Genomic DNA, 13,327 nt, shown 5'->3' with positions numbered 1-13,327 from the left:
TCTTACCTGTGGTACAGCACTGTCGGATTTGTGGTGAAGTTTTATCCTCTGAGCTTCCAAATATTCTTGAAATGGCTTCTGAAGAGAAGGACCTATACTCGGAATAGCACTGATGGAAAGTTCATCCCAGAGAACAAGACAAAATAGGGGAGAAAAAAACAAAAAACATTTTTTTTTTTTTAAACTTACCACTTTACCTAATCAGAACAAAGTTCAAGCTGAGCCTCCGCTCAGCAGAGAACTCGAAGCTACTCGAGAAAACAGAAACCCTCGAAATAAACCACATTTCATCTTTTGATCTGATACTTCGGGAGGGATGCATTTCCCCAGATCCTCAAAAAGTGCTTAAAAAGAAAAATATTTCTGAGCGAGGCAGCGCTGGGAAGAGAGGAGGAGCGGAGCATTTCCTGGGAGGCAGCAGCGCTGAGAACCCAATGAATGACTTCGGAGAAGTCCCACATTTATCAGCGGCAGTTCCTGTAAGAACTGGTTTGAACCGATTAATGAGGAAATGGCTGGGGCTTGTCTCATCCCTCGGTTAAAAAAGCAACTGCTCGCCCCAAGCCTCGCCCCCTCCCGCTCGGAGCCGGCCCCTCTGCCCAGCCAAGTCCTTTTTAGGACAATTCCTGCGTCATCCCTTCCCAAAAAGAATGCGGGAGCGATCCTGGAGCGCCTCCCCCGAGCCGGGGGGAACAAAGGAACAAAGGAGCGGCTCCCAGCCCTGCCCGGCCCGGGCCCGGCTCTGGGGGCTCGCACAGAGCCCCCCCGAACGCAGCGTCCCCTCGGTGCCAGCCCGCAGGACACCCCAAACCCTGCCACATGTCACAACCCTTCAAACACACACCCGAAACGATCGGCAGCGACCCCGCGGCCTGAGCTCCGTGGGGAGAACATTCCCAAAGTTGGGTTCACCCCATCCGAACTCAGCCAGGGGCTCCTGAAGTGCAAAGGGAGATTCTGATTTTTGTCACTGTGCTCCTTCTACGTTAAAGAAATCACCTGAATGTCGATTATTCGGTTTTATTATATCCACTACTCCTGCTGCTGCTCCAGGGAGGGCTTAGTAAGACCCCCCAGGCCCGAGGTACACCAGGAGTACATCCAAGGAGTTGGACAATTGTCCATCCTCCACAGCTCAACCCATTCCCCTCAGCCTCCTCATCCGACACCATATTCCCTTTTCCAGGCCGAAGCCCAATTAAAAAATAACAGCTTTCTAATTTTAGGGATTTATGAAAAGCACGAAACAAAGTGTCTCATTGTCCTCCAGTCAATCTATTTATTTCCTCCATGGCCGGGGGCAAAGGGAGGGTTTTTTGAACCCATTTCCCAGCAAAAGGTCGCTTCCCCCGTGATTCACCGGCTGAGGAAATTCACTGCCCGGACTGGTAAAAATTCTGGGAAAAAAACCCCCAAAACAACCTGTGGAGTCCAAAGCACGTCCCTTATCCATTTTACAGGAGATGTGTCAATGTTCCAGAGGATTCCTGGTGTTCCAGAGGTGCCTCAGCAATGATTATTCCTGGGAAAAGCTCTCCCAGGGAGCGCGGCGCGAGTCACGCTCACAACATGAGCGATGTTTGGAGGTTTCTTTTCTTTCTCAAACAATTCTTGGGAGCCCTGAAGAGCGACTGTAAGGTAATGGTTTACTTTGGAACTTCTGCATGATTATGAAATGAGGAATATTTAAATGATGAGGGATCAATGATTAACAGGGTGGTGTTCGAATGACTCCGCTCCTCACCGAAAACTGAGCTCCGTCAGTCCCCAAATTGAATTAAACCCAGAACAGAGACACAAAACCCAAGTTCAGAGACTTGAGGAGCTCCTGGTGCACCAAAACAATATTTCAAAAATTTTCTCACTAAATAATTCACTTTTTATTTCCTTTTCTGGGCACGACTATTAGTTAAGTGCACAAAATTAATTTTATCAAAGCAATTTTGAAGAACTGCAAGATCCTAAATGCAAGGAGCTCAGCTCCTATTTTTTCTACATTTGTAAAGACTTTAATTCTGAAAAAAATGTGCACAGATTTAAAAAAGGAGCAAAAAAAGCAGAGGAAAACCTAAAAAAATCAGGAATCCACATGCAATTCTTGAAATCCCATCAAAGTGTTAATTAATGGTGCTTTTTTGAATAAAATTAAATCATTTAATCACCTGGTTATGTGCCACTTGATATCCAAAGGCATAATCTTAAATCTATAAATCTTTAAAATAATTTAATGTAATTAGAATTAAGGGAGAGTTTTGTGTCCCTGCAAACCTCAGAGATCCCTCGGTGCTGGTCCCAGGAGCAGGGGGGGAATTGGGGATGAATTTTGTGGGATTTGCATCACAATTCCTGCACTCAGCACCTCCAAAAAACCGCAAATTTCCCAGGACTGGAGGAGGAAGATGCTGGAAGATAAAGCCCAAATAATCCAAACCCAATTCCCTTCCTTCGGGAATCAAACCCATTGTCTTTCAAATTGAGAATGTGGAAGGAGAAATTCTGATTCAGAAGTTGTTTTGATTCAGAAGTTGTTTTAGAAACTCTTAACATTAAATACTAAATTTTCTTTTGGATTCATTCTGATTCTTTGCTAAATTTCGATGTTTCACAGGGAGTTGAAACTGAGAACAAGCTTCCCAAAAGTGCAGTAGCCTTTGGTAATCCTAAATTCACTAAAATCATAATATTTCAGTCCAAACCATGATTTCCATTCTAATACTACAACAGAAACACCCATTAAAAATTTGGATTCACTGGAAAAACACTCTTGGTGCCTGTTTTCAGAACAATTACCTGATATTTGTATCTAAACAGATGCAATTTTTAAAGCTACAATTTCTATCTAAAAGTCAATTTCTAAAGCTCTTTTCCAATAAATAAAACAAAACTCCCCATCTGTTTGAAGCACCACATGACAGAGATCCAGCAAAGTTGCTCAAGGATTATTTTAAAAATTTAAAATTTAAAAATTTAAAAATTCAAAATTACACCAAGAACCTGCAGAATCTGGCTCCAAAAAGTCCCAGCCCAGTTACAACAAATCTGTGTTTAAATTTATTAATTTGCTTTTCCAAGAACAACTGTCAACAGTTACACCTCAAATGTCTTTCACTGGTCATTAAATGATTTTTGGGAAACTTTAAATCTGTTTAACAGAACCTTTGGAACTACAGAAAGGTTTTTCTCAAAGGCATCAGGATGAAGCATCAAACCCAGAGGAGAAAAAAATTCTATTTTCCCTGGGCCAACTTACAAAAATTAGGAAGTTATTTGATATTCCAGTCATCTGAGTTTTTACTAATATTAAAAATACTTATTTATAACTATTTAATTATAGCATTTGCACTTCTGAAAGGCATCATTTTCATTTTACAAGGTCTTTAGGAGCTCTTGAGTGACTGAAATCTCTCAGCCTGTGCTTTGAGAGGGTGGGAACACTCAAGGAATTAATTCTGCTAAATCCTGAAGTACAGATCTCTGGCCCCTCACTGTCATTGTACCAATATCTCACAAAAAAATTGGTCATGCCATAAATTAGGAAATAAAATTCCCATTTTATCAAATCACATGTGGATATTTGTTCACTTTTCCAGAGAGAAATGTTACAATTCACAAGTGTTTTCTGAAAAAAAAAAGCTGCCACTGTAGACTCAAATTTTGGGAATAAAACCATGGGATTTTTCATGAATGAAAATTTGAAAGTTTATGGAAGTTTCCCATTTATTGGAGGCCTCGAACAGCAAGTGATGCTGAAGCAGCTGATTAATAACCATGAGCTGTTCTTAAACTGATCTTAAAAAGATGTGAATGAGAACCTCAGCTCAGACAGCCCCGAGTTTGAGCCCTGGGAATAACTGGGATCATCCCCGTGGGATGCTCAGGAAACTGGGAGCACTGGGGGAGAGGGGGGCACAAACACAGGAGTTAATTTAATTTAATTTAATTTAATCATGGAAATTCTAACCTGGAGGGAAAGCAGAGCTCTGTGGGGGAACAGAAGGTGCAAACAAGGCTGGACACACCTGGGGAAGGTGATGCAATATTGAGTCACAGCCCCACTTTATGGATAATCCCTCCAATATTCACAATATCCCTCAGCTTGGAAAATCCCTTTCCCTCAGACACACTCGGGGCAAACAGCAGCAGGTTTTGGCCAGATTTGGTTTTTGGGGCTGAAACAGCCAGAGAAAAACATCCTTTGGGAAATGGCACCACAATTCCAAATGAAGACAAGAGGACACAGGAGCAGCAAACCCCGGTGGGTTTGACACTGCCCAAGCCAGGGATTATCTCCTGCTGCAGAAAAGGGAGGGAAGTGGCACTGAAGGATCACAAAGAAAGGGATGGGCTCCTCCCTATCCACACCTTCAACTCATTTCAAATAATTTATTTCAATTAGATTATTGACAGCCAGGCCAGAGGGGGAAGGCAAAGGTTTTCACCTTCCCAACATTTATGGAAAACATTAAACAATCCCACCAACACCAACTGTATGAGATTCCCATTTCTCCATTCCCCTATGAGAACACAAGAAAAATCCATCCTGCAGCTCCAAAGCAATAAAACATTTAGGAACAGGCACTGAATTTTAGTATTTTAGTATTTAGGGTATTTTAGCCACCCCTCCCTCAGAAGTTTCACTCCAGCAAGGTGGTATCAACTTCTTTGGAAGTCAAATATTTTAAAAACCATTGAAAAATAGATTCCAGTGGAAATATTTTTATGCCACTGGCCAATTAGCAAAGCTGATTTCATTTGCATAACGTGTCCCTTGTCTCAACAGGGCACCTTTCTTCCTGTGAGCCCTGTGAGCCTTCAATGGTTAATCTTTTTCCAGACAGTGATCTAAACTGGCTCAACGGTTAGTATTTTAATGAGCTGTCATTTCCTGTGCTGATAAAGATTCTCACAGTATTTAAACCATCCACTTCCCTGAGGCTCCACCACCAGCAGGACCCTGCAGTGACTCAGAGGGGCTCAGCCTGAGCCTGACTCAGCCCTGGGAGCTGGGGCTGCCCAAAACCTGCCTTAGGCTTAGGGAAACCTGGGGCTGCCCAAAACCTGGGTCAGGCTTAGGGAAACCTGGGGCTGGGGCTGCCCAAAACCTGGGTTAGGGTTAGGGAAACCTGGGGCTGCCAAAACCTGAATCCTGGGACCTTGGACTAACCAAAACTTGAATCCTGGGAGTTGGGACTGACCAAAACCTGAATCCTGGGAGCTGGGACTGACCAAAACCTAAATCCTGGGAGCTGAGGCTTCCCAAAGCTGGACCCAGCTCCCTTTCCAGCCAAACCTGGGCTCCCCAGCCCCTGAGGAGCAACCAGAGCCCCCAGCATCCAGCACCACCCTCAGCCTCAGCACAGCTCTGGAGCTGAGCTGTTTTCTGTGCCCACAGCTCTGAAGTTGCAGAAAATAAATCTGGTTTATGGTCAGGGTCAACAGGAAGGTTTTGGGATTAAAAGGCTCTTTGGCAGCTTCATTTGCTTTATGAGATGAGGAAAGGAAAGATCTTGGTGGAGGTTACAAAGCTGAAATGGGCCCAGGTTTGACGTGGTTTCCACCTGAGCCACGCTCCAATGCCCAGGCAGTCCAGGAGGCTCCAGGGCTTTCTTCCTTGGGACATTCTGTAATGTTAAATCAATTCTTTCAAAATTGGGAATTGCAACATCTCTGACCTGCCGTCCTTAGCTCTGCTCACTGCTGCTCTTTGGAACGAAACTTCTGCTTGCTTTTTAAAGATTCTTTTTTTGTTGTTGTTTTTAACTCAATTTTGGGAAAAAAACCCTTGCTTATTCAGAGTTAAATCCTTCAAGCCTTTTGCAAATAAACTCTTCTAATTCTGTTGTGATCCACTGGAAGGCTTTCAACACCAAAGCTCCTCAAGTTTCAGCCCTGTCTGTCCCTTTCAGAGCACTAAAGCCATTTTTGGAGCTGCTCTCTTGTGCTCAGGACACGTCCCCCAGGTTTCTGATGGACCTGTGGCAGGAAGGTTGCTGGGTTTAGAACCAACAATGGCAGAGGTGTTGGTTTAACCTTCCAAAATTGCTCCCAGGAGCTTGTGAAGCCGCTGCTCAGCTCTTCCACCCCAGGACAAGATTTCTGGTTGTCCTTTTATCACTTCTTTCCTTGTGTTCTAAAGAAATAACCTCAACCTGTATTGTAAATTATTTTTGACTAAAAAACCCCCATCTTTAAGCAAATTTTCCAGTTACCTCAGCCATCATGATCTCATTTGTGCTTTTTTGGTGAAAGGAACACCACGCTCCCTTTACCAGCATCAACTGAGATTAAGTTGTAAGCAAAGAATTATGGCACAAGAAATAGCAACAAACTGGTTTGTCCAGACTTCCAGTACCTGTGACCAAAAAACTGCTTTTCTTTCAGCTGTGCAATCACTCTCAGTGCCCTGCAGAGCTGGGAAGAGTGGAAAGCTGTTCCACAAAAACCACTGGGTTAAGGACACTTCAGGAGCACTGCTATTTTTGGGTGCATTTTGCAGAGTTTGTTGGATTCTCAGAGGTTACACCCACGAGAAGGGACTTAAAAATCAAAATAGTAAAACCTCACTGGGTTCTGTTTTAACTCCAAATCAGTTTATTCACTCAGTAATTACCTGAGTCTTTTAGAAGTAACAAGGCAGAGAGGCTGTGGCTGCCTCATCCCTGAAGTGTCCCAGGCCAGGTGGATGGGCCTTGGAGCAGCCTGGGACAGTGGAAGGTGTGGGATGGGACTGGATGAGCTTTAGGATCCCTCCCAACCCCAACCATGCTGGGATTCTGATCTACAGGTAGGAATTCACTGTTTTTGCTGTAGGATCCACCCCTGGACCTGAGCACCTCTTGCAGGAACAACCCCAGAAACTCCAGCCCAGGAGTTCATCATTAACCACAGCCAGAAGGAATCTGTGCCAGCAGATTTTCTACCTAAAACAAAATTTTGTTTAATTTTTTTTCTTTTTCATTCTGACCATTTCCCACCAGAATGGATGGGCACAGTTTAGTGGATGCTGTGTGCTTTGAGAACTACTTCTTCAGTAGTTTTCTGGGAATTCTTAATCCACATTTAAAACTGCCACTTCCCAGAAAGCATCATCCTGCTCTGAAGCACTTTGCAGGGTGTGACTTCACAAACAGCCCTGCAGCTGTAGGTAAAAAACAGGAATGGAAAGATGGAGCAGCCAAAAAACCCCACAACACACACAATAATTAAATATTTGAATAAAATCAGCAATAAACTCTTGTTGGAGTGACAGAATCCAGAGCATCTTCCCTCACCAAAGCTCAGGGAGCACAGCCTGGGGGGAGCAGGATCCTCTCCCAGCACTGAGGCAACAGCTCAGAGCAGGAGCTGGTGGTACAGGCTGCTAATTCCCAGCCCCAGTGACTTCCAGCACCTCTGCAAATCCTCCCCAGCTTGGATTTCCACCTCACACCAAACCCACTCCTCAAACCCACTTATCTCCCTCACAACCCAACAAGGTTTGTTGCCACCACTCACCCTCTGTTCTGCTTTTGTTCTTCCACCAAAAAATTCTACAAAAATTTAAATTTTTCTGTGAACAGGTTCTTAATTTCCTGCCGTGTTTTCTTTTCCATTTCCTTTTTTATTCAATTAATAGAAAAAAGTATTTTATGATCTGTTTGTAATGGAGACCTAGACAAAACTGTAAAATCAAATTAAATGATATTAAAGCAGCCTGGTTATGGCAGGCTCAGTGAGGGACCCAGCAGCACCCAGTGACAATAAAGAACAAGGTCTGCACATGAATCAGTTTTGCTTTTTGACTAAAAAAATCACAAAATTGTCAAGAAATTCTTCCTGGCTTATAAAATCAGATATTCTCAGACTTTATCTCACAACTTAATCTTTTGTCTAGGTTCCATTTATCCTGGATATCAGTATGTTCATTATTTTCAGCCATTGTGCTCAGATATTTCCTATTGTTTAAGAGCAACAGCCCAGACAAAGAAAGTCTAAAAGTCATTGTGGTGGATAGAATTTGATTAAAATAAAGTTACTGACCATTAAACAGAGCTCTGTTTTAATTCAATAATAGGGCTTTTAGAGCAAGGTATTGTTTAACATGTTTGAGGCTCCCCTCTAACAGAAATTGATGAGGTAATGCTGGAGACAGCTTGAGAAAAGTCAAGGATACCGGGACATTCCAAAAATCTCACTGTCTCCCAGGAACATTTTTCAACTCTGACATCAACCCTCCAATAAAACCTGAATCCAGCAGAGCTCCTGTGAATGCATTCGAAGTAATTCAATGCAAAATTATCTCCAAGACAGATGAAGTAGGAAAAATCTACTGGGTTTGGCTCCAAGCATCCACAGGAGAGTAAATCCTTGGAAATGTACCTGAGCTAGGGGCAGATCAAACTGTCTGGAGTGATAGATGCTGAGAAAAACTCAAGATGCTTAAAAAACCCCACATTTTTCTCTCTCCCTCCCTTTTTAAAAATAATGTTCACTTTGAACATTAAACAGTTATTAAGCAACAAATTAATTTTGTGTTTTGGTACAGAGCAGAAGATCAGGAATAATAAAGCCAGGATTTGTTTCATCAGTGAAATGCCCTGCAAGGTTCTTCTGAGACTCCTTTTCTTTGTACAGCATCACTGCTTGGAGTTTTGTTTTAAAAGGAATTATTTCCAGACATTCCTCCCCTCAAACTTTTCTTGAGGCGTGTGGCTTTTATGTGAAAATAGTCATTACAGTGTGGACAGCCAAATATCCATTTACCTCAGAGAAGAAACCTTGGAAAATCCAGAACACCTTAAAATTAATTTTATGGATTTATATTAGGTTGGATTAATTTTAATTTAAAAAAACCCCAACCAAACCTTCTGAAAATCAAGACACTTTATCCCTTTCTACCGAATTTAACAGAATGGGGATCAAACCCCCCACACCAAATTTCTCATTCTGATGTTTTATGAGAGATTTGATGTTGTAAATGTGTAAGGTACTTCCAGTTAAGGAGGATGTTTATTGTCAACCTGGAATGCTGCATAAAATCTCAGGTTTTTAATATGAAATCACAGAATTCTATGGGGTTTTTTTTCTATAAATATAATTTTCTACAAATGTTCTCATTTTTTGTCACAGGATCCCACTACCCCACTGCAGAAAATCCAGGGCAAACATGCCATTTGCAGCTAGAAATCCAGGGATCTGTGAGTGGACGAGCTGAATCTTGGTTTGGGGTGAAGGTTCAGTGCTGATCCCACAACCCTGAGCCTCAGAGCCAGCAAAATTCTCCAAGGCCTGGGGGAAGGAGCTGCAAGTGAGACCCAAACCCTGTGTGGGGCAAAGCCTGGAACAAAGCACAGCCTCAGCACATCCCAGCTGCCTCCTCCAGTATTTTTCCACTTAATGGGTGCAGGTATTAATTACTGAGCTGGGGAATTACTCACCCGATGAGGGCCACCATCTGCTCCACGATGTGTTTGCTGAAGGTGATAATAACGAAGAGTTTCTGTGGGAAGGAAAGAGCAGTCACAGAAAGGCTGGAGCCCAGGGGAATCACAGACACTGGGGGACATTTTGTGTTCCTTCCCAAACAGCTCCTCCCCAGCTTTCCCTCCTCTCCTCTTTAGTTTTCAACATTCTCCTCAAAAAAGAAAAAAGCTGTTCACTTTCTGCCTCTGTTTTCTCACAGTTTGCATTTCTTGCAGTGTTTCTGTAGCCTGGTGCTGCCCATTCTCATCCTCCCCAAACTCCCATTCCCAGGAGCTCAAGGTCATTTTACTCCATCAACAATGTTTGCATGGAAAAACAGCCAGGGAAATTCACAGCCCCTCACACAAACACCAGGCCTTCCAGATCACAGAGGGGAAAAATAATGTGTGTTAGTCCCCTGATTCAGACAGAAACAACACAAAAATACTCAGTGAAGAACAAAGGAAGAGCCTTTGGGCACCTGTGAGACTGTGATAAAACTCAATAATCACAGTCCTAACCCTAAGCCAAAATGTATCCAAAAACTTCATAAAAATAACTTATCAGAGTACTATTAAATATAAAAATCTAACCTAGCAAGTTTTGCCCCTAAATAGAAACCAAACCTGTAGCCATGAAGCTAAAATTCCAAATATAATATTTAATCATATTAAAAACTATTAACATAGTTTAATAGTTTTTCAACCTTACAAGATAATTTTAACCTTACAAGAAAAAAGTCCATGATTTATCTGATGTAATTTTACAGAACAGAACCGCTCTTAATTTCTTACTAACCACAAAATCATTAACACTAGTTGTTGTTCTAATGCAAATTGTAATGAAAAAAGGAAACTAAATAAAATTGACATAATTTTCCCGGGGTGGCCACTGCACCAGTCACTCACTTCCTGTCTGAACATTGCATTAAAAGCCTTTTCCATGACTCTCACATTTCCTAAATTCCAAGTTCAGCCAGATCACTCCAAAAAATCAAGTCTATTGCACAAGGGTGTGCTTGAAAAAGAGAATTCTAAAAGCTGAGCCTATTACAAAATCAGATGATTTACCAACTGTACAAGGCACTAGGAAATGTTTTTTCACTTACATGGGATCTGAGTGTGGAGCACTATAAATTACACAGATAACACTGTGGTAGCTGAACAAGGCAATTAAAATAATAAAATTAATATTAATCTAATATTATTTCACTTTTCTGTGCTGCCAGAACACATTTTAGCAACACACGGATTTAAAAGCAGAAGAAAATTCAGATGATACAAAAGTAAGTGTGAGAAAAAGCTTTTCTATCCCAAGAAATGGAAGAATTTCCAAATCTATTTATTATTTTCTGTTTAAGCACTGGGCAAAATAAAATAACCATTTAAAAAATAATGGGAAGTAAAAAAGCTTGTGTTTAGGGCAAAATAAAGATTTTAAAGCAGCTTGATGAGGCCATACCACGAATTATTTTATACTAAAAGCTTCTGCTATTTTGATGGGAGTCACAGCAGAGATTTCCAAACAACAGAGAAACAGGCACAGCAAAAACCCAAACTCAGCTGAAAACATCCCAAACAGAGCGACGTAGTTCATGCTACAGCCCTGACCACACCAGAAAATCCTCCAGAGAATCAAAACTTCATCTCTCCTTGGACCAGGGTGACGCATTCACAAGCAAAACTCAACATTTTGTGAAAACAACTGGATTGTCAAACTCAGCACATCTGGCACGGCCCCGAGCGAGCAGGAAAAACTGGGCCCACCAGAGCCAGGCCCTTTCCAAATGACCTGGGACACCAAAAATCACTGCCCCAGCCCCAAAACTGAGGCAAATCTGCCCAAATTGGGCTGGCCCTGCCCCGTGGGGCTCAGTGGGGTTTTCTCACTGAGCTAAAAAGGGCATTTCGAAGTGCAAATGAGTGTTTGCTACCAAAAAGGCCAGTTCAGTGTGAGTGGAGCCCTGGCAGTCTGGTAAAGGCAAGGTAAATACCTTGGCTAACCACCAATTTCCTGAGCCGGTCAGCAGCTATAAATTACTCACTTGCCTCAGTTTGGAGGAACCCAGCAGCGCCTTTATTGTAAATCCCTTGCACCAAATTAATTTCTATTACTTAGGAGACTCCAGGATTCATTCCCAAGGAACACAGTGGAACAGGCAGGGAAAGAATCAAAGGTTTCACCCTCTCCAGCCCCAAGGGAGGGGCAGCACTTGCCTGGATGTGCATTTTAATCACAGCTTTTCCAATCAAGGTTGCACCGAAGAACGTCCAGAAGGGAACCAGAAAGTGGCCACAAGTTATCCCAGCCAGGTCAAACAGGGGGTTTGGGATCTGTGGAGTGCAAGGGAAAGAGGTTCAGGAATTACAGCACACACTGGATGGACAGGAACATGACAGACTCTGAAACTGTGAAAAATGAACAGTTTCCCCTTCTCCAACTTGATCCAAAACTCTTGTGTCTTAATAATTACAAAAATGTTGATGTCGCACCACATAACTTAAGTCTCTGGGATTCAGCTAGACAATGTCCCAGACAATTCCACTCTCATGGTCCCTCCTTACCCCTGGATCCTGAAAAAAGCTAATGAAAAGTTTTCCATGTGAAATGCACAGAAACCACAGCAAAGCCATTTTGAGTGATTTATCAAATTTTCTCTCTGACAAGCACATCACTCTTGGAAGCCAGAGTTCCAACTGATCCCCAGTGATTTCCAGCTGAGAAACTACATGAAAAACTGGCATTTATAGTCATATGTATCCAGTTTTAAAGCACTGATTAGATTTTATTAAGCATATGCATTTCATTTAAAATTAAAAGAATTTTTTATTATTATTAAACTGCTGGCCTGACTTTTTGTATTGTGATACTATCTGTAAAATATTTTTGAAATGAAACCAAGAAAGTATCTGAATTCCAACCTTTCCCTCTCAGCCTGGAGCACAGGGGCAGTGTCTGAGCAGGGTCACTCCCAGGAGCAGCGTGGGGTGACAAACTGCAGCACTGCCGGTGTTTTGTGACTTAAAGAAAGAAATAAAGAGTGCAGATTGGGAAAGAATAAAGCACATTCTGCCACCAAGCCTGCAATCTGTGAGAAAGGGTTCAGTGGACTGTTGGAGAGCAGCAATTCAGATTTATGAGCAGCCACAACAGCACCTGCAGAGGAAGAAATGTGAAGTGGGCTCTAACGCTGGCCGGAACGGTCCCTGAGCAGGCTCCACCTGGCCAGCTGCTCCGGGCATGGGAGCTGGTCAATGATTGACTCCATCCTGCTCCTGGGAGCCCAGGCTGCTCCAGGTCTCCAGGGTGTTCCTGGCTGGCTGCTCCCAGGGTTTCTTGTCGGTTCACAGAACGCTTTAATCCCCGCAGCGGGTTTGGGGCAGGGTGCTGTGGCTACAGCACACCGCGGGCACAAGTTACTCAGCACGTCCCCAGGAGGGTGGCTGAGCAGCCAGCAAGGATTTCTCTGTGCTTGTTACTGAAAATTGCTTAAAAAAATTAAAAGACAAGGGGGAAAATTCTCACAAGTCACAGCGAGGAACTTGGAGGCTGATTCTTGTTTTGTTCCTTCCCCAGAGCTGCCTTTATATAGAAATAAACTCCAGACAATCCCGACTTCCTTATTGCCACCAAACAACATGACAGTCAGTTGACTTCACTGGGTAAACTTGCAGAATATTAATTTCCATTTGATGGTGTTTTTACAAAGCATTTGGAAGCCATCACTTGAGAGACAAGACCCACAGCTGGGACAGTCATTACCACTTCACTAGCAAGTTCTCCACTCATAAAAAACACATCAAATCAAACTCTGCCTAAAATCCAGAAGGAAGATGACCATTACAAGGGAGACACCTGGTAGAGCAGAGATAAGCAGGGAGGAGTC

The 13,327-nt window shown here is 42.8% G+C and overlaps 1 protein-coding gene across 3 annotated transcripts in view; it reads right to left on the bottom strand.

The window, feature by feature from the left end:
* The window catches only part of VMP1 (vacuole membrane protein 1), a 59,068-nt gene that overhangs the window by 1,981 nt on the left and 43,760 nt on the right, over positions 1-13,327 (bottom strand). For all 3 annotated transcript variants that reach the window (XM_023939348.2, XM_023939346.2, XM_086860030.1), the window contains 3 exons: positions 11,658-11,774; positions 9,417-9,478; positions 7-109 (listed from right to left, as the gene is read on the bottom strand). In XM_023939348.2, the coding sequence (XP_023795116.1) occupies positions 7-109; positions 9,417-9,478; positions 11,658-11,774 (282 nt within the window). The remainder of the gene's footprint in view (positions 1-6; positions 110-9,416; positions 9,479-11,657; positions 11,775-13,327) is intronic.

The sequence above is a fragment of the Cyanistes caeruleus genome, chromosome 21, assembly GCF_971803275.1.
Source record: "Cyanistes caeruleus chromosome 21, bCyaCae1.hap1.1, whole genome shotgun sequence".
NCBI lineage: Eukaryota > Metazoa > Chordata > Aves > Passeriformes > Paridae > Cyanistes > Cyanistes caeruleus.
The sequence above is the reverse complement of the archived record's forward strand: the minus strand, read 5'-3'. Positions and strand labels throughout refer to the sequence as shown.